The sequence below is a fragment of the Mustela nigripes genome, chromosome 9, assembly GCF_022355385.1.
Source record: "Mustela nigripes isolate SB6536 chromosome 9, MUSNIG.SB6536, whole genome shotgun sequence".
Lineage (NCBI taxonomy): Eukaryota > Metazoa > Chordata > Mammalia > Carnivora > Mustelidae > Mustela > Mustela nigripes.
Window position 1 is genome coordinate 63,119,408 of NC_081565.1, and position 19,313 is coordinate 63,138,720.

Sequence of the window (19,313 nt, forward strand, 5' to 3'; positions counted from 1 at the left end):
GGAAATGGAGAGAGATATATATGAAACAAGAATGACCATGATTTGATAAAAGTCTAAGACAAATAACTTAGTTGGAAGGTTATTGTACTATTTTTTATACACATCTTTCTATAACATAATCTCTAATACAGATCTAAAAGTAAAGAAATGTTAAGAATTTGTAAAGATCCTTTAGGCTACTTGTGACAAAATTAGGAAATCAATAAAACTCATTTTAAAAAATTTATTTATTTGACAGATCACAAGTAGGCAAAAAGGCAGGCAGAGAGAGAGGGGGAAGCAGGCTCCCCGCTGAGCAGAGAGACCAATGTGGGGGTCGATCTCAGGACCCTGGGATCATGACCTGAGCCGAAGGCAGAGGCTTTAACCCACCGAGCCACCCAGGCACCCCAATCAAACGCATTTCTATAATACTATTCTGATTATAGACTATAATCTAGTTCCAATTTCTAAAACTGACACAATGAATTTGAGGATTCTACCATAACTCAGATGCCCTAATACAAATTAATAAATTCCAAAAAGTTCAGTAAGAACAGCCCTTGTGTTAAGCCACAAAAGGAGGGGCGCCAGGGTGGCTCAGTGGGTTAAAGCCTCTGCCTTCGGCTCAGGTCATGATCCCAGGGTCCTCCTGGGATCGAGCCCTGCATCGGGCTCTCTGCTCAGCAGGGAGCCTGCTTCCTTCTCTCTCTCTGCTTGCCTCTTTGCCTACTTGTGATCTCTGTCTGTCAAATAAATAAACAAGATCTGTAAAAAAAAAAAAAAAAAAAAAAAAAAAGACCACAAAAGGAATCTTTTTCTGTTTGTCTTAAAGAACATCATATCTAAGCATGAAGGGCTAGAACAAAAAAAGGGTAAGGCATATGAGAAATGTAATCTTTAAATGATACACAGACCCCAAAGTGGAGCAAACAGTGGAGCTCAGAAGAGAGCATTTGCGGCAAGTGCTCCCCCTCCTTGAAAGTGATCGTCCTGCACACCATTCATGAGTGTATGTACAGATGTTCCCAAAGCGTCCTCCTTTACCATCTGTCACTGCAACAAGCCATGTTGGGAGATGTAGAAAATCACCAAGGACAGACTCCTTAACCTTATTCTCTACTGACGACAAATGATTACAAAAAACCCATTATATGAAAGTTATGTGAGGCAGATCCCATTTGCTCTCTGGATTGGCACCAAATGCAGTTTTTACTGGCAGTTTTAGCAGACTGGATTTTCAACAGGAAGAGATGTGTAATTAATCCCTTGGTTCCAGGAGGGACAAAAGTGGCTATATTTCTAACATTTATAAAAGCATTGTAATTGCTATCATTCTAAATTTAACACCCCTCCCTCTCCGCTACCTTTTGATGAATTCAAAGACCTTCACAGTTCTTGGTACATTATCAAAAATTCTGGGAGATGATTTTCCATCAAAGCTGCTTACAGATATAAGGTAGTCTAACCTGAGATTTATATGGTGAATAATGCTACATGAAAATTTGATATACATTTGTTGCTATATGGGTCAAATTATAGAATAGAGCTAACATTTACTGTGTACTTACTAGGTGCCAGATGCTATTCAATGTGCTTTACATTAATTTGGTCATGATAATTAATCCCTTGAGTTAGATCCAATTAATAACTCCATTTTACAGGTAAGGAAACTGAGGCAGAGGTCACAGAGTTTCATATCCTTCATTCTGTCTCCTAAGCCCAGACTCAGACTCAGTGCTCTTTAGGGAATAAGAGGGCAGAGAAAACATACATAACAACAAACATCCAAATGGCCATTCAGGCAAAACATTTTCACCTCAATATATGAAAGGGTGCAGGGAACAGAAAAAAAGTGGGTTCTAGAAATAAAACTTGATTAACTGAGTACTTAATCAAGACAAGTGGATTTAACCTAATATATAAGCAGTACCTCTTCCTTCCAAGCTAGTACTGAAAGGGAAGTGAATTTGATGCTAACTTGTGAGCGCCTCAGAAATTTGCCATAACCATTTCAAAGAGCTGTTTTCTGGCTTTAAGAAAATTCAATACATAACACCCTTCACTATCTAAGCACAAAATACTTGGAAAAAAATTACAATGAAAAATATTCCATTGTAGGTATTTTGTAATGATGCTACCTCAACATTCTGTTTTCATAAGGGCTTTTTCACTTTTTTTTTTTTTTTAAAGATTTTATTTATTTATTTGACAGAGAGAAATCACAAGTACACTGAGAGGCAGGCAGAGAGAGAGAGAAGGAAGCAGGCTCCCCGCTGAGCAGAGAGCCCGATGCGGGACTCGATCCCAGGACCCTGAGATCATGACCTGAGCCGAAGGCAGCGGCTTAACCCACTGAGCCACCCAGGTGCCCCAGGGCTTTTTCACTTTTAAGGAAGGGAGCACTGTTCCATATTACTGAAGAGGGAAGTCCTCAACCACCCTAGCCAGCCCTTCCTCTGCTCACAGAACCAACATCTTCCCCTTTTTCAGTTCTTCAGAGCAAACTGGTGTACACGGCACTTTTCAACCATTCCTAACACCCACTACAGGTAAGAGCATGGATGTCCGACATCTGGTTTGAACGTTCGCTCTATGATGCTTAGCAGCTCCTTTCACCTCTATGTCTCTCCATGACATCGGCAACAGTGTCTTCTCCTTCACTGAGGGGGCAGCAAAGGGTTAAGACATGGAGGCATTCAGAGCAGCTCCTGGCACACAGCAAATGCGCTATAAATGTTAGGTTTATTCTTATAGTCTTGAGGCAAAATACTCCCAAGACGTCGTCACAAACATGCTCAGACAGAACACCATGTGATAACGGACACGTAATACTTCCGTAACGAAAGGAGGAAGGAGGGAAGGAAGAAAAAGGAAGGGCCCAGCACATCTATCAACAAAATGTGTCCAATCTGAGGAAAATACATGTTCTTTGGGGTGTATGTTTGAGCATAAGTAGAGGGTACTTTAATCTATCAGGAAATGCTAAACTGACACGTGTGCTGAATATTCGTTTTGGCTGAGTGCTGACAGCCCAAGTGTGAGCTCAGCTTTCAGATACAGCGGTGATCAGACAGCATCAATGCCATCGGATGTACTTCTCAAATACAAACCTGATTTTGAAAGTTATCAAAAAACTGTTATTATTAGGAATCTTAGTGATAATTTTAAAGTTTGACTGGGCAGTGCAGAAACAAGAACTTGACAGCACAGTAGGCCAGCAGACGGCCATGTGGCTTAGCCACAGCCCAGCCCCAGCAGTTCGATCTAGATACTGCCTGTCCATTGCAGTCAGCAGAGGAGAGAGTGAGAGGGGGGTCTGCCAGCTAGCTCTGCTAGGATCCTGCAGACAGTGAGACTGCCCCCAGATCACTAAGTGGTATTTTGTCTTTCAGAGTAACTGACTGAGTTATTTTGTCTAATATGAAAGCTATAGTACCTCAACCAATTCCATAGATTAGAGTTATTCTATCATTGACTATCATTCTGCCTTACATAGCCCGAATTTGTATAAGTGGTTTTTTGGCTCAAAAAAAGATATATTTTTCCTGAAGGTGTCTAGTCAGCTCACTTGCTCCCCAGTTAACAGTAGATTAACTGTTAATCTACTTCCTTAGTTAGCTGTCTAAATATTTGTATTGCTAATTTATTTCTTTAATTCAATACACTTCTTAATTGTTCCAAATAGTAAGTTAACAGCTTTCATGATCATTATTCATTGTGGCACTTTTCTCTTGCAATAAGCAGAATAATAACAGCAGGTATCTGTACAGCATTAACTACATGTCAAGGCCCCCTGTGACACAAACACACACCCAACAAGTCCTTGTAACAAAGCTAAGATGTAGGTAGTGTTACTACTCCCATTTTACACATGAAGATGACTGGCACAGAGAGAATATGTAACTTGCCCAAACTAGTAAGTGGCAGAGCTGGGATGTGAACCCACACAGTGGCCGGGGGTCTGTGCTCTTAACCACTGGACACCTTGCCTCTAGGCAGCTGAATAACAAGAAAGAGTTAAATCAGTGAAGGGTGAAGGGGTTCTGGAGGTGAGACAGGGAAAAAAAACCACAGGACTTGCAAAAGCACTCTGGGTTGTGTGGGGCAGGGGCAGCTGCAGAAGAAAGGTGCTTGAGGACACCACATGGGGCCATGTGCTGAACCCACAGAAGGCGCATGAGCAGCTGCACTTGAGGGTTCTGAGGGGGACAGGCCAAGGAGGACTGTAAAGGTCAGATCAAGGGGCAGGAAAGGAACAGTAAGCCAATGGGGTCTTGCTCCAGGGGTGAGGACATGACAACCAGAATGCTAGTGTGAAATGGCTGGTCGAAGGTGAGAAAGAAGGAAACCCCATCAAGAGCTGTGGTGACAGGTTGGATGACAGGACGGTGAGGAGTGGAGATGAGAGGAGATGAGAAGGTATCTATCACCAGGCAGGGTGACAGACTGCATTCAGGGGAAGGAAGGGGGTCAAGAAAAAAAGTCTCAGGGATGACTCCCAGGTTTCTGATTTGTGCAACTGGATGGATGGCGACAGGCTGTTCCCCAAGATGGAAACACCTAATGAGAACAGAGGTTTCTGGAATTCTCTTGGACACGTGGAACATGAGGAGCATCTGCAATAGTCACGGGGAGGTAAGGTGTCCAGAGTAGGCAGCTAGACACACGCACCAGAAGCCCATGCCGAAGGTGGGAGCCAGAGACAGAGTCTGGAGTCGCACGTAAATGATGACTGAAGCTGCAGGGATGTGGGGGATCCTATAAAGGACACTAAAGAGAGGCCCTGTGGCAGAGCCCTGAAGAACTCGGCATTTTATTTTATTTTTTTAAAGATTTTATTTATTTATCAGAGAGAGAGGGAGAGAGCGAGCACAGGCAGACAGAGCAGCAGGCAGAGGCAGAGGGAGAAGCAGGCTTCCTGCTGAGCAAGGAGCCCGATGTGGGACTCGATCCCAGGACGCTGGGATCATGACCTGAGCCGAAGGCAGCTGCTTAACCAACTGAGCCACCCACGCGTCCCAGAACTCGGCATTTTAAAAGACAGAAAGACAAGGATGAGTCTGTAAAGGAGGAGCTAAGAGGCAGAAGGAAAACCAGAAGAGTACAGCGATCACAGAAACCAGGGAACGCAAGCTTAAGAAGAAATCAATGAAGCCAAATGCTCTGACAGGTCAAGAAAGACACCGATGGAAATATCTGTTAGGTGAGGAGACATGTGGTGACAGTTTCCAAAGGGCCATGGGGACAGAGCCAGACCTGGAGTGAAGTGAGAAGAGAGGAAATGAAGAAAGAGTACATACAACCCTGAGAAAGGTAGCTGAATGAGAATGTGGGGCAAGAGTAGAGATATAAAATAGGAGATGCTGAGCACGTTTAAACTGTTGGTGAAGACCAAAGTGGGAGGAGGGAGCTGATAGGGTGAGGTTTCTCCACAGGAACAGGATTCTGAGCCTGACCAAGTGGCAGGAGAAATGGTGCCTTTATCTTACCGTGAGGGAAGGAGGCTCGGAGGCATGCCGAGGCAGGCCAGTTTGTACCTTTCAGAGTGGAAGGATGATGAAGTTCCCATCTGATGGCTCCCAATTTCTGTGTGACACAGCAGGCAAAGTTGTATCCAGAAAACGAAAGAGAAGGTGTGGGTATGGAAAGGAGAGGGGGAGGGGGAAATAGGGGCGATGTCAAGGTTTCGAGGAGACACAAAGAATGGAACTGATCATTGTAGATGGTGGGAGAAAGAGTGAGCCCGAGAAGAGAGGACTGCTGGGCAGTGTTGAGGGCTCGTTTCAGAATGCAGGGGATTGAGAATTTTTAGGGGTTCCTGCTGGCTCTGCTCTGTAAGCTGCAGTGCTCAGCCTGAGTGTTCAGGGAGAGAGAAGGCAAACAGCTAGTGGTCACCCCGGAGGCAGGTTTTGCTAGCAAGGCATAACAAAAGATCCAAGGCCAAGAGGGTTTAAGGACTAGGCAAGGATGCTAGAGGTGGTTCAGGGACCTAAGCTCCATGAAGACAAGAGGGAGGATGGACTCAGAGAATAAAGGGACAAAAGATGAGGGTCCTGATAAGAGGAAGACTAATTACAGTACAAGCTGCTGATGAATAAGTGTTTGTGGGCACTGACTGGAATACCTAAATTTAACTCATTAGCTATCATTAATAATCAGCCATTAGATTATTTGAATTATTAATGAGTTCCATTATTCATTAATACATCAAGGTCAACTTTCTGTGATATAATAAAAGGTGAGCTTCCTGCTCTGTGAAGGACTCCTAGAAATCGAAATCATTAAGAAAAAGACCAACAACAACCCATGGGGAAAATAAACAAAATACCCACTTGGCTGGAGATTCCTCCTCCAGGGGGCCCGGGGACTCTTCCGCTGCTGTGGTCTCTTCCATCGGTGCAGTCTGCTCCACCTCACTGAAAAGCAGTGAGAATCGTTCTGGTCACACAAATATGTTTACATCACTGCTCTTACATATTCAAGACAGAAAAAATACATTTCAATATCCCTTTTTCTTAAGTAAATACCATTCAAAGAATTATACACACACATAGGTAATCCACATCAAAATCAAGAGAAAATTGCTAATCCACTGAAATTACTTGAAAAGTGTGGAAAGTACTTTTAGAAATAAAAGTTTCTATGAATGGCCTAAAATTAAATACAGATTATAAGTGACCACAACAATTATTTAAAAACCCCTAACGTCCTAGGAAATTCCAAGTATTAGCAGAGGTCATAAAATTTCTCAACCTGTGCTTCCAGAATGTGTTCAAATTTAAGCGACCATCCACAATACAGTCTGCCAAATACATAGGATGTTATATATGAACCTCATGGTAATCACAAACCAAAAACCTGTAATAGATACACAAAAAATAAAGAGAAAAGAATCCAAACATAATATTAAGAAAGTCATTAGATCACAAGGGAAGAAAGTAAGAAAGAAAGGGAAAGAGAAGAAATTTAAAAAACAAGCAGGAAATGATTAACAAAGTGGCAGTAATGCATATCTATCAATAATTACTTTAAATGTAAATGGACTAAATGCTCTAGTGAAAGATATAAGGTGGTGACTAAATGGATGAAAAAGCAAGACCCATCTATATTCTGCCTATAAGAGACTCACTCAGACCTAAAGACAAACGTAGGCTGAAAATGAAGAGATGGAAAAAACATTTACCATGCAAATAGAAGAAGAAGAAGAAGAAAAAAAAAGCTGGGCTATCAATATTTATATCAGACAAAATTGACTTTAAAACAAAACTCTAACAAGAGACAAAAGAGTATTACATAATGATAAAGAGATCAATCCAAGAAGACAGTGTAACTACTATGAATATCTATGCGCCGAACACAGGAGCACCTAAACATATAAAGTAAATGTTAACAGACATAAAGGGAGAAACTGACAGTGATACAGTAATAGTACAAGACTTTAACACGCCACTTACATTGATGGATAGATCATCCAGACAGAAAATTAATCAGTGGCTTTGAAAGACACATTAGGTCAGATGGACTTAACAGATACAGAACAAACCATCTCCAAGTAACAGAATATACCTTCTTTTCAAGTGCATATGAAACATTCTCCAGGATAAATCACACGTTAGACCACAAAATAGGTCTCAATGAACTTAAAAGACTGAAATCATATCAAGCATCTTTTTCTGGTCACAACAATATAAAACCAGAAATACCTCAACATAATAAAGGCCATATATGAAAAACTCACATCTAATATCCTACTCAATGGTGAAAAACTGGAAATATTTCCTCTAAGATCAGGAACAAAACAAGGATGTCCACTCCTACCCCTTCTATTCAACATAGTTCTTAAAGTCCTAGCCACAACAATCAGACAAGAAAAAAATAAAAGGCATAGAGATACGTAAGACATAAAACTGACACTATTTGTAGGCGACATGATATTATATATAGAAAACCCTAATTTACTCACCAAAAACCATTAGAACTAATAAATGATTTCAGTAAAGTTACAGGAATCTGTTGCATTCCTATATAGTAATAATGAATCAGCACAAACATAACAAAAATAATCCCATTTACAATGGCATTAAAAGGAATAAAATGCTTATGAATAAACTGAACCAAGGAGATGAAAGACCTGTACTGTGAAAACTATAAGACACTGATAAAAGTAACTGAAGACAATACAAATAAATGAAAAGATACCTTGTTCATGGATTGAAAGAATTAAAATTGTTAAAATGTCCACACTGGGGCACCGGGGTGGCTCAGTGGGTTAAAGCCTCTGCCTTTAGCTCGGGTCATGATCTCGGGGTCCTGGGATCGAGCCCCACATTGGGCTCTCTGCTCGGCGGGGAGCCTGCTTCCTCCTCTCTCTCTGCCTGCCTCTCTGCCTATTTGTGATCTCTGTCAAATAAATAAATAAAATCTTTAAAAAAAATAAAAAAATAAAATGTCCACACTACTCAAAGCAATCTACAGATTCAATGCAATCCCTATCAAAATGCCAATGGTATTTTTCACAGAACTAAAACAAACAATCCTAAACGTGTATAGAACCACAAAAGACCCCAGGTAGCCAAAGCACTCTTGAGAGAAGAACAAATCTGAAGATACCACAATCCCAGATTCCAAACTATGCTACAAAGCTGTAATAACAAAACAGTACAGTACTGACACAATAATAAAGATATAGATCAATGCAACAGAAGGAGCCCAGAACTAAACCTATGCTTACAAAGGAGGCAAGAACATAAATGGGGAAAAGACAGCCTCTTCTACAAGTGGTGTTGGGAAACTGGACAGCTACATGCAGAAGGCTGAGATTGGACCACTTCCTTACATCATACACAAAAATAAAATCAAAATGGATTAAAGACCTAAATGTAGAAACTGAAACCATAAAATTCTGAAAGAAAGAAAGAAAGAAACCAACCATAGGCAGTACACTCCTGGACATCTGTTCAGCAATATTTTTCTGTATCTGTCTCCTCAGCCAAGGGAAACAAAAGCAAAAATAGACTATTGGGACTACATAAAACTTAATAAAAATCTTTGCACAATGAAAGAAACCATCAAGAAAATAAAAAGGCAACCTACTAAATGGGAGATCTTTGAAAAGGGGTCAATATCCAAAATATATAAAGAACTCACACAACTCAACACCAAAAAAACCTAACAGTACAATTTAAAAACAGGCAGAGGAGTTGACAGGACATTTCTCCAAAGACATACAGACAGCCACAGACACAGGAAAAGATGCTCAACATCACTCATCATCAGGGAAATGCAAAAGTCAAAGCCACAATGAGCTATTATCTCACACCAATGAGAACAGCTAGTTTTAAACAGACAAGAAATGACAAGTGTTGCTGAGGGTGTGGAGAAAAGGGAATCCTTGTGCATTGCTGGCGGGAATGTGAATTGGTGTAGCCACTATGGCAAACACATAGTGTATGGAGAGTGGAGGTTATTCAAACAATTAAAATAGAGTTACCATATGATCCAGCAATGCCACTTTGGGTATTTACCACTCCACAAAGAAAAGATCAATTTTATTTATTTATTTATTAAGATCATTTATTTGAGAGAGTGAGCATGTGCGCAAGCAGGGAGAGGGGCAGAGGGAGAGAAAGAATCCCAAGCAGACTCCCCACCAAGTGTACAGCATGACGCAGGGCTCAATCCCACAACCTGAGTCAAAATCACGAGTCGGACGCTTAACCAACTGAGCCACTCAGGTGCCCCAAAAGATGAATTTTTTTATTTTTAATTTTTTTTCTTAATTTTATTTATTTATTTGAGAGAGAGAACAAGATCACAGCAGGGTGAGGGGCAAAGGGAGAAGCAGACTGCCCACCAAACAGAGTTTGATCTGGGACTCTGGGATCATGACCTCAATCAAAGGCAGACGCTTAACCGGATGAGCCACCCAGGTGCCCCAAAAGATAAATTTTAAAAGATACACACACCCTTATGTTTACTGCCACATTATTTACAATAGTCAAGACATGGAAGAAATCTAAGTGCCCACTGATAGATGAATGGATAAAGAAGATGTCCTATATAAGTACAGTGGGATATTACTTAGCCATAAAAAAGAATAAAATCTTGCCATTTGTGACAAGATGGATGGACCTGAAGGTATTATGCTAAGTGAAGTAAGTGAGACAGAGAAAGACAAATTCCATATGATTTCACTCATGTGTAATCTAAAAAAACAAAACAAATGAAGAAAAAGAGACTCATAAATACAGAGAACAAATGGGCTGTTGCAGTAGGGGTATGGGGTGGTGAAGGATGGGTGAAATAGGTGAAGGGGATTAAGAGACATAAACTCCAGCTATAATAAATTAAGTCATTAATTTGGTTTAATTTATTAAGAAAAGTATGGCATAGAGAATATAGACAATAATATTGTAATACTTTTTATGGTGGTGACAGATGGTAACTACACTTAATATGGTAAGCATTTTATCATAATGTCTTCATCATAACATAATCCCTATGTCATGCACCTCAAACTAATAGAATACTGTATGTCAACTCTAATTCAATAAAAAATTTTTTAAAAATTCTCAACCTACAAGTGTCAAATGACTCACAATACACAAGAATATACTATACCAAACTTAGAAAATGATGGAAACATTCCACAATAATGAGTGTGCAGAATACAAACACACTGGTAGTAACTGTGCCAAAAAAAATAAGGCTCTGAAACATCAATTTATATATCATCACATCAAAATACAATCTACAGATTAGAAAGTATAGCACAATGAGACACAACTTGAATTCTAATACACATGATCTTAATTTTTCCTTTTTATGTTAACATTAATTCTATATGATTATTACTTAAAAAAACAAAACAAAACACCCCCAGCAAAAGAAATTTCATGTTCAGGGAAATGCTAAAAATAGTCAATATAAGTATATCCATTAGAAATATTTCATACTAAAAAAAAGAAAGAAAGAAATATTTCATACTCTACAGATGCCAGTACTTTTTCATCTCCCATTAAGGAAAAAGTAACACAACATAAGCTATTTTTAAAAAAGCAAAAATGGGGCGCCTGGGTGGCTCAGTGGGTTAAAGCCTCTGCCTTCAGCTCAGGTCATGATCTCAGGGTCCTGGGATCAAAGCACTCATTAGGCTCTCTGCTCAGCGGGGAGCCTGCTTCCTCCTCCCTCTCTCTCTGCCTCATTCTCTGCCTACTTGTGATCTCTGTCAAATAAAATGTCTTAAAAAAAAAAATTTAAAAAAAAAAGCAAAGACAAATTGAACTGTAATAACAGAACTGACTTTTTACATTTAACTTTTTTTTTTTTAAGATTTTATTTATTTATTTGATAGAGACCACAAGTAGGCAGAGAGGCAGGTAGAGAAAGGAGAGCAGGCTTCCTGCCAAGCAGAGAGCCTGATGTGGGGCTGAAGGCAGAGGCTTTAACCCACTGAGCCACCCAGGTGCCCCTACATTTAACTTTTTCTTATTCATCATCCAAAGCTATTGTACTAAACTTAAAAAATGAATTTTTAGATACTGAATTTGAATACTTAATTTTTTTGAAGTTTCTTCATTTTTATTTTTTTGTAATCTCCACATGCAGCATGGGGCTCAAACTCACGACCCTGGGATCAGGAGTTGCATGTTCTTCTGACTAAGCCAGGCAGGCACTCCAAATAATTAACTTTTACTTTTAAAAAAGGTCATAAATCAAATGCACTCTGAGTTTGGAAGGACCCGGTTCCTGCTCTGCCTGATGGAGGCCCCTTCACAGAGGCTGCCTCCGCACATCAGTTGGACCTGGGCAGGGTCACAGGAGCTTCTCGCACCCAGAGCCCCAAAATCTAGCAGTAGCAGCACAAATTACTCCAACTTTCTGTTTATGCCCTTGACAACATAATAAATCAAGGGGATAAAACCATGGGTTTATTGGTAACTCATAGCTTTCAACAATTAAAAATCATAAAAGGGCTATGTAAATACCAGCATTTCCTAAACTTGAGCAGCTGATTTTAAAAAAGGAGAGAAATCACAGATCTTCCTCCTGTGTTGACCTAAATTATTTAAATAAACAAAAAACTAATGTGCTTACACCTCTTAGAGAACCATGTGACCAAAACTGCAGAACCATGGGGTTTCAAAATTAGCAACAATTTATGTTGATAGATTCTGTTATTTTGTTGAAAGTAGATAATCAGTGTTGGATTTATAGGGCCCTCCAGGGTCCATGTGTATATTTTGACTTCAGTTATATGAACGCAGAAAATGCCTGTTTGCACAAGTACATTCCACAAAGTGATTAAACACCTCAAGGCTTTGTTATCTAGTGCAAATTCAGACTTCACACTTACCAAATCTATGACAGTGAACAGATTTTAATCGAATGTTGATTATTACATAAGACCATCTTGCTCTTTGAAATAAAAGTTGGAAGGCACCATTACAGAAAACCCCTTGTGTGGGTGTGTTTAAATTGGTAACAAGAAAATATCTGGTATCTGATGTGGTATTTTTAAAATTACCACAAATGGAGAAAATTCTAGTTTCAGCACAGGCACCCACTGTCACACTGTTGAAGAAAACCAGTAACAGTGGAAATGGCTCCTTGTACCATTTTGAAAACATTTTATCCATAAATTTAGTTAGCACTGCCAATGCCTTCAAGGAGGAATACTAACTACAGCAACTTTTTAAATTTTTTTAAGATTTATTTACTCATTTTAGAGAGGCAGAAGAGAATCGGAGGGGAGAACCTCAAGCAGACTGCCCACTGAGCACAGGGCCTGACTCAGGACTCGATCTCAACCTTGAGATCATGACCTGAGCCAAAATTACAAGTCAGACACTCAACCGACCGAGACACCCAAGTGCCCTCAAACTTCCAATGCACCGCAGTGTTCGGCTTTGCCAGCATGAACAGCCTTACTATGCTTGGCTCTCCTCTTCTCCTTTCTCATTAATCACAAGTAGCATATAACTCCACTGTACTACACTGGTTTTCATGATCAAAATCAATCTCTCCATTTATTAAATGAGAAATTCAAGTCTATTCTCTGAAAATCTTTAAATGACAAGTTATTGCCACCTCAGAGCTTTGGCTGAATAACTCACAAACCAATCCAAAATGCCCTGTGATTTGGGTCCTTTTAGCACCAGGACCTGCCAGCCCACCAGCAGCACACATGGCACCTGGCTACATCTTGTGTTATAAGACCAGTGCTGACTGCCTCTGGAACATGATCACTTGAAGCTAAAATTATTTTAAGTTTCAGTGTTTGCATGGAAACAGAATGGTAGTATTGATTTATTTATTGAAGAGAAGGGAAGATAATCTGACTGACTGAGAGTATGAGCGGGGGAGGAAGATAATCTGACTGACTGAGAGTACGAGCGGGGGAGTATGACCGACGGAGGATAGAAGCCACAAGCAGACCCTCTGCTGAGGGGGAGCCCGACACAGGACTTGATCCCAGGACTCTAAGATCGTGACCTGAGCTGAAACCAAGAGCCAGATGCTTAACCAACTGAGCCACCCAGGTGCCCCTGGAGTGATGGTTATTAACTAAGGTGGTAAAGCAGATGACTCAGGGGTATTACTTTTTTTTTTATTTATTTATGTTAGAGAGACTGAGAGAGAGCACAAGTAGGCAGAGCAGCAAGCAGAGGGAGAGGGAGAAGCAGGCTCTCTGCTGAGCAGGGAGCCCAATGCAGGACTCAATCCCACGACCCTGGGATCATGACCTGAGCCAAAGGCAGCCGCTTAACCAACTTATCCATGTAAGCACCCTTCAGAGGTATTACTTTTTAAAATAGATATTATCAAAGTAAAATAAACAAAATTAAAAGATTCATAATCAAGATCCTATGAAACCCTATACCGAGAGAAACATTCAACAAGTATCTTTTTCCTCTCAAGGACAACATAGATATGCAACAGCAACACATGTAATATTACATTTAGTATAGTTTTGTACATTTGTCTTTAAGGACAACCGTTTCAGAAAAATCTGTCTATGAAAAAAGCTTATATTCTTCAGAAGAAGAAAAGTGGAAGTCTGGATTCTCTCAAGCCTTCAAACATGTGGAAAGCCTGCCCCACAACATGTGCTGGGGGACCCATTCCTTATCTTGCACTGCCCGGCAGTTCTTGCTGCCTAGGCTCTGCAGACACAGAAATGACAGGAACAGCAGAACCAAGAATCTCTTCTAAATAGCAAAACTAGCACATATCTGAGACACTATGAAGCCTCAGAAAAATGTAAGATTTGAACCTTTGGTGAAACTTGTTACTGAGTTTCAAACTGCAAATGATTTCATGAAATCAAGATGCAGTGCATACGAGAACTTGGAGAGGTCACAAAGTATAGAATATCCAGGAATTCAAAAGCGTTCCTAGGTCTATGCAAATGTAGTGCCATGTCTTGGGGTATCATGATTTAAAAAGTCATCTCACTAAATAAAAGCCTAAAATGCTTACCTAATGGCACACAAGTATAAAGACACTGAAAGCACAACAGAGATTATTTTTCCTGAGGAAAGTAAAGATCCAGAGATTTCCACCTAATTGTAGGTTCACAGAAGGTACACATTTGCACCATACCTGGTATCTTTACCTGATCCCCAGGTTCGAACTCCACATCCACCCATGCTGTCTTCAGTTCTGATTGTTCTAGAGAAAGAAAGAATATTCCTTTAAACTAGAAGGTGGTCTCCAGTCAATCTCCAAATCAGAAAAGCTGTCCCAGGATCAGCTCCCTCAGGAATAAGAGCACACTATATAAAATCAACTAAATATTAACACAAAACAAACAGATTCATGTCATGTATTATCAAGAACATGAAGCGAAAACAGCAGTTACAGAGAACTGGAGTTTTCTCATTCCCCGCATACCTCTCAAAATCTCGTTTCCCTCTCTGGTCAAAACCGTCGAAAGCTCTGTTCCCAGGGCCACCTCTGCCTCGGCTTCGCATGGCCCCTCTTGGGCCTCCCCGGCCTCTCGGTGGTCTGTCTCGATCAAATCTGTCAAGGGGTCTAGAAAGAGAAAGGTAGAATCAAAAGTGGTGAATTGGATGAAAGGGCTAAGAAGACTCTTTTCAGAAAAATAATTCTAGAAGGACATAATGGCTGTAATGTACTGGAAAGAATGGTGGCTTGAATAATAAAGCAATAGTTAACTTTTACTGAACACTACTACCTGAAGCACTGTTCTGAGCCCTTCATGTACAGTCATTAATTCTTTAAAACAGAACTACAGCAGACAACTATTGTCCACAGATAAGGAAACAAGAGGCATAAAGGAGGTAGGTAACCTGCCCCATATAGCAGCTAGGTGAGGGAGCCAGAAGAGAGAAGCAGGTCCTGAGCAGGTCTCATTGTGGAAGGCCATCCCTTTCTCTGGATCTGGTTTCCTCATTTATAAAATGAGGATAAACTCTAAGATTCATTCTAGCTCTAATAATCAATACTTGTGTTAAATTTGGAATGTTCTGTGTAACAGAAATAATTTAACTTCAAATTATGCCCCCCTCCCAAATCTCCATCTCCCAAATAAAACCAGTGAGTAAATGACCCTTGGGGCTAAAAACATTAACCTGCAACAACCTCGGTTCACCCCCACCACCCTACACAAACTTCCAAGGACAGCTGAAGTTCTTTGTTGTTAAAGTGAACAGCAACTTTTGGCTTTATGTCATCTGACCCCTATTCATCATTTGACACCGCTGACTGTTAATTTTCCTCTAACCTCGCTGGCTTCTCTTTCCCTGCTTGTCCTTAAAAAATTATTTTTGTAATAGGTCATACTGAAAGAGGGTACAAAATTCACAAGCTATTCCCCTTGCTCCTCAGCTACCCAATCCCACTTCTTACAGGCAGGTGCATCCAGAGTCACATAAAGGGACCAGTTCTATTACCTCACCCCTTTCATTTCACTAGGCTTGGTGCTCCACACGCAGCTGCCTGCCTCGTTCTTCTGGATAACTGATTGTCCTTACATGTACCTGTATTCCTGACTTCCTATTTCTGGCACACATTGTCCTCATCTTCATGCTATTGCTATGTGATATTCACACATGTGACCCTGAGTCTCTCACTGAAGTCTCTGATTACAGGCCACAAAACCAGTTACTTCCTGGACATACCCTCTGTCCATGCCCGGGCCCTGCAGATATGGGACCAACACTGACCCCTTGCTCCTCCTGTGGTCCCTAACTCACAGCACGAAAATACCAAAGCCAAGAACCAGCTGTCTTCTACACTCTCCCCTTCTTCCCCTGCCACACCTGCTGGCGCCAAGGCCTGACTGCCCACCCACTGCTCCTAACACCCATTCTTGGCCACTTCTCTCTAGTCACTGTCATTGTTTATGAGAACCAAAGCTACAGCAGGAAGGACTATATCATTTTCATCATTACAACCTTACTTGAATAAGATAACTTATATATTTTTTAATTTGTAGAGGCCTTAAAAAACATTTAAAATGACCAATTACTTACTGAACTCTAGCGGCATCAGTGGCTCAAGCACTGAAACTAGAGGTATAGTCCAGTCTACTGCTGTGGCTGAAATATTACATTAAAAAGCTACTATCTGATAGTGGGCAAAAAGATACAAAAGGATTAAAAAATGCAGAATCATTAATCATTAACTTTATGCAAGTCTCTTATAAGACACAGCATCCTAAATAAATTCCCCAGGATAGCTTTTTTTGTATTACTTTTTTTTTTTTTTTTTTAAGATTTATATATTTTAGGGGCGCCTGGGTGGCTCAGTGGGTTAAAGCCTCTGCCTTCGGCTCAGGTCATGATCCCAGGATCCTGGGACTGAGCCCCACACTGGGCTCTCTGCTCAGCGGGGAGCCTGCTTCCTCCTCTCTCTCTCTGCCTGCCTCTCTGCCTCCTTGTGATTTCTATCTGTCAAATAAATAAATAAATATTTTTTTAAAAAAGATTTATATATTTTAGATAAAAGAAGAAGAAAGAATACATGCATGCAGCATGGAAGGGGAGAGGGAGAGACTCTCATGCAGACTCCTCACTGAATGTGGAACCCACGCAGAGCTTGATCCCACCACCCTGAGCCGAAATCAAGAGTCAGCTGCTTAACTGACTGAACCACCCAGGCGCCCCAAAACAAAATTTTGAAATAGAGACTATCATAAAATCAATAGCATGTTATGATAAATATGTGGAGCAGAGTTCTAAGACAATGACAAAACCAAAGTACCAATAATAATAATAATAATGGAGTTGGACAGGGCCATAAAAGAAAAAAAATTCTACTTAAATACTGAGAAGAAATGAAACACCAAAACATACATGGAAAATAATGCCAAGAGTCAAAATCAGGTCTAAATTTACATGAAATCTAGATCAGAAACCAACAAAATACCAAGCCATTTAAAATATAATAGTGATTGAAACAGATCCTAAAATAGCATTGTGAGTTCTGGTTTATTTTAATCCCTTGAACCATTTTTTTCTTACTCCACAGATTACCCACACCTCCACCCCCAATTAAATATATTCTCAATTGCTTCTTTATGATCCCTTGATTATAAAATATATCCTCTTTGTGCTCGTGTTGGCAGCACATATACTAAAAGTTGGAACAATAAAACATATCCTTTTTTTTTTTAAACAGGCTAGTGAGCATTGAGAAATCCTGTACATTAGTTAGGAAGCCTTACTTGTGATGTACTCACAAGCCAAAGTAAGGAAAATAATATTTCAGCCGAGTACCCTGCCTTATATCCCTGACATCCACTCTCGACAACAGTCTTTATAAGACATGAGTACCTGTTTTAGGTAAAGGGAATGAAGTTCATGGAGGAGAAAGTGGGGGCAGTTAGTGTTTACTGGGAACAGAGAGTCATTCTGGGAAGATAAAATTGTTCTGGAGAAGGACAGTGGTGACAGTTGCACAACAGTGTGAATGTACTTAATGCCACTGCATGGTCACACATTTATAAGTGCTTAAAATGGTAGATTTTATGCTATGTATGTTTTACTCCAATTCTTTAAGATGCTTCTTTATGAGGAGAAACAAACAAACATCTGAGTAAGTGCTATCTTTTAGAACCCAGACTTTGAATGACCTGCAGTAAACTTCAGGAAGAGCCAAAGAAATAGTCAAAATGTATCCAGACAGAGGTGGACTAATTTCTTAATAGCCTGTGTTCAAGGAGTTCACTTAAGTTTATTATCTGGAACCTAAAGAAAAATTTCTACTGCATTAAAAACAATAGTGGCCCTCCCAGACCATATGCAAGTGACCTGGCTGATCTCTGCACCTGAGCCACAGGGACAGCTACGGTCAGCACCACTTAGGACATTGCTTCTCTATGAAAATGTGTGCTCTGCTTAGAGGAGCAAAAATCCACTTAAGCCGGCTAGGACCAGAGTACCCATCACTGCAACTCAGGTTTGTTTCCTCATTCGTAAACATGGAGAGATAATGAATTAGATAAAGTCTGTTAATATTATCAAGATTCTAGGGGTGCCTGGGTAGCTCAGTCGGTTAAGCTTCTTTATTTCAGCTCAAGTAATGATCTCAGTGTTGTGAGATCAAGCCCTGCGTCTGACTCTGCAGTGGTGTGGAGCCTGCTTAAGATCCTCTTTCTCCTTCTCCCTCTGCCCTTATCCTCTGTGCATGCATGCTCTCTTAGAAAAAAAAAATTTTTTTCAGGATTCTATAATTCTGCCCAATAACCATGTATAGGTATCACAGAAAATGTAAGGTGATAGGATTTTTCACTATCAAATAAGCAAAGATGAAAGTTCAATTTATTATATTCAAACCTGGAGAAAGAGCTATGAGAAATGCTCTTAGAGACTGCTAGTGATAGAGTAAATGGACAGGTTACCTGGATGGGGATTGGTCACTATGCATCAAAAGATCCCCACCTTTACCCCAATTTGTTTTCACACTACATGTACCCATCCAAACTTGCTCTAAAGCACAAACTGGGCTCTAGGATACACAACATCCAGTTGAGGACCACTGCTTTATGGTTCTCACTTCTAGAACTCCCATCTAGGAAAGGACCAATCCTAAGGGAATGATTACATTGTACCACATCCAAACAACACATCATAATAGAACCACGAAAAATGTTTACCAAACATTGTTAGGAACATGGAAAACACTTCTGCCATGTCAAGTGGAACTGAAAGAATATAAAGGACTCGGTACATATGTATTATCATCTTAATATTTAAGTATACCCATGTATAAGAAAAAAAGGAAAAATTTAGGCCTGTGTTAAGAGTAATCATCTTAGATGGTAAGATAAGTAGTTTTAATTTCTTTATAATTGCATGCATTTT

The 19,313-nt window shown here is 40.2% G+C and overlaps 1 protein-coding gene across 2 annotated transcripts in view; it reads right to left on the minus strand.

Annotated features, from left to right (window-relative positions):
- HABP4 (hyaluronan binding protein 4) overlaps positions 1-19,313 on the minus strand; it is a 41,794-nt gene that overhangs the window by 13,806 nt on the left and 8,675 nt on the right. For both annotated transcript variants that reach the window (XM_059411711.1, XM_059411712.1), the window contains exons 3-5: positions 14,878-15,018; positions 14,587-14,655; positions 6,315-6,398 (exon numbers count right to left, since the gene is read on the minus strand). In XM_059411711.1, the coding sequence (XP_059267694.1) occupies positions 6,315-6,398; positions 14,587-14,655; positions 14,878-15,018 (294 nt within the window). The remainder of the gene's footprint in view (positions 1-6,314; positions 6,399-14,586; positions 14,656-14,877; positions 15,019-19,313) is intronic.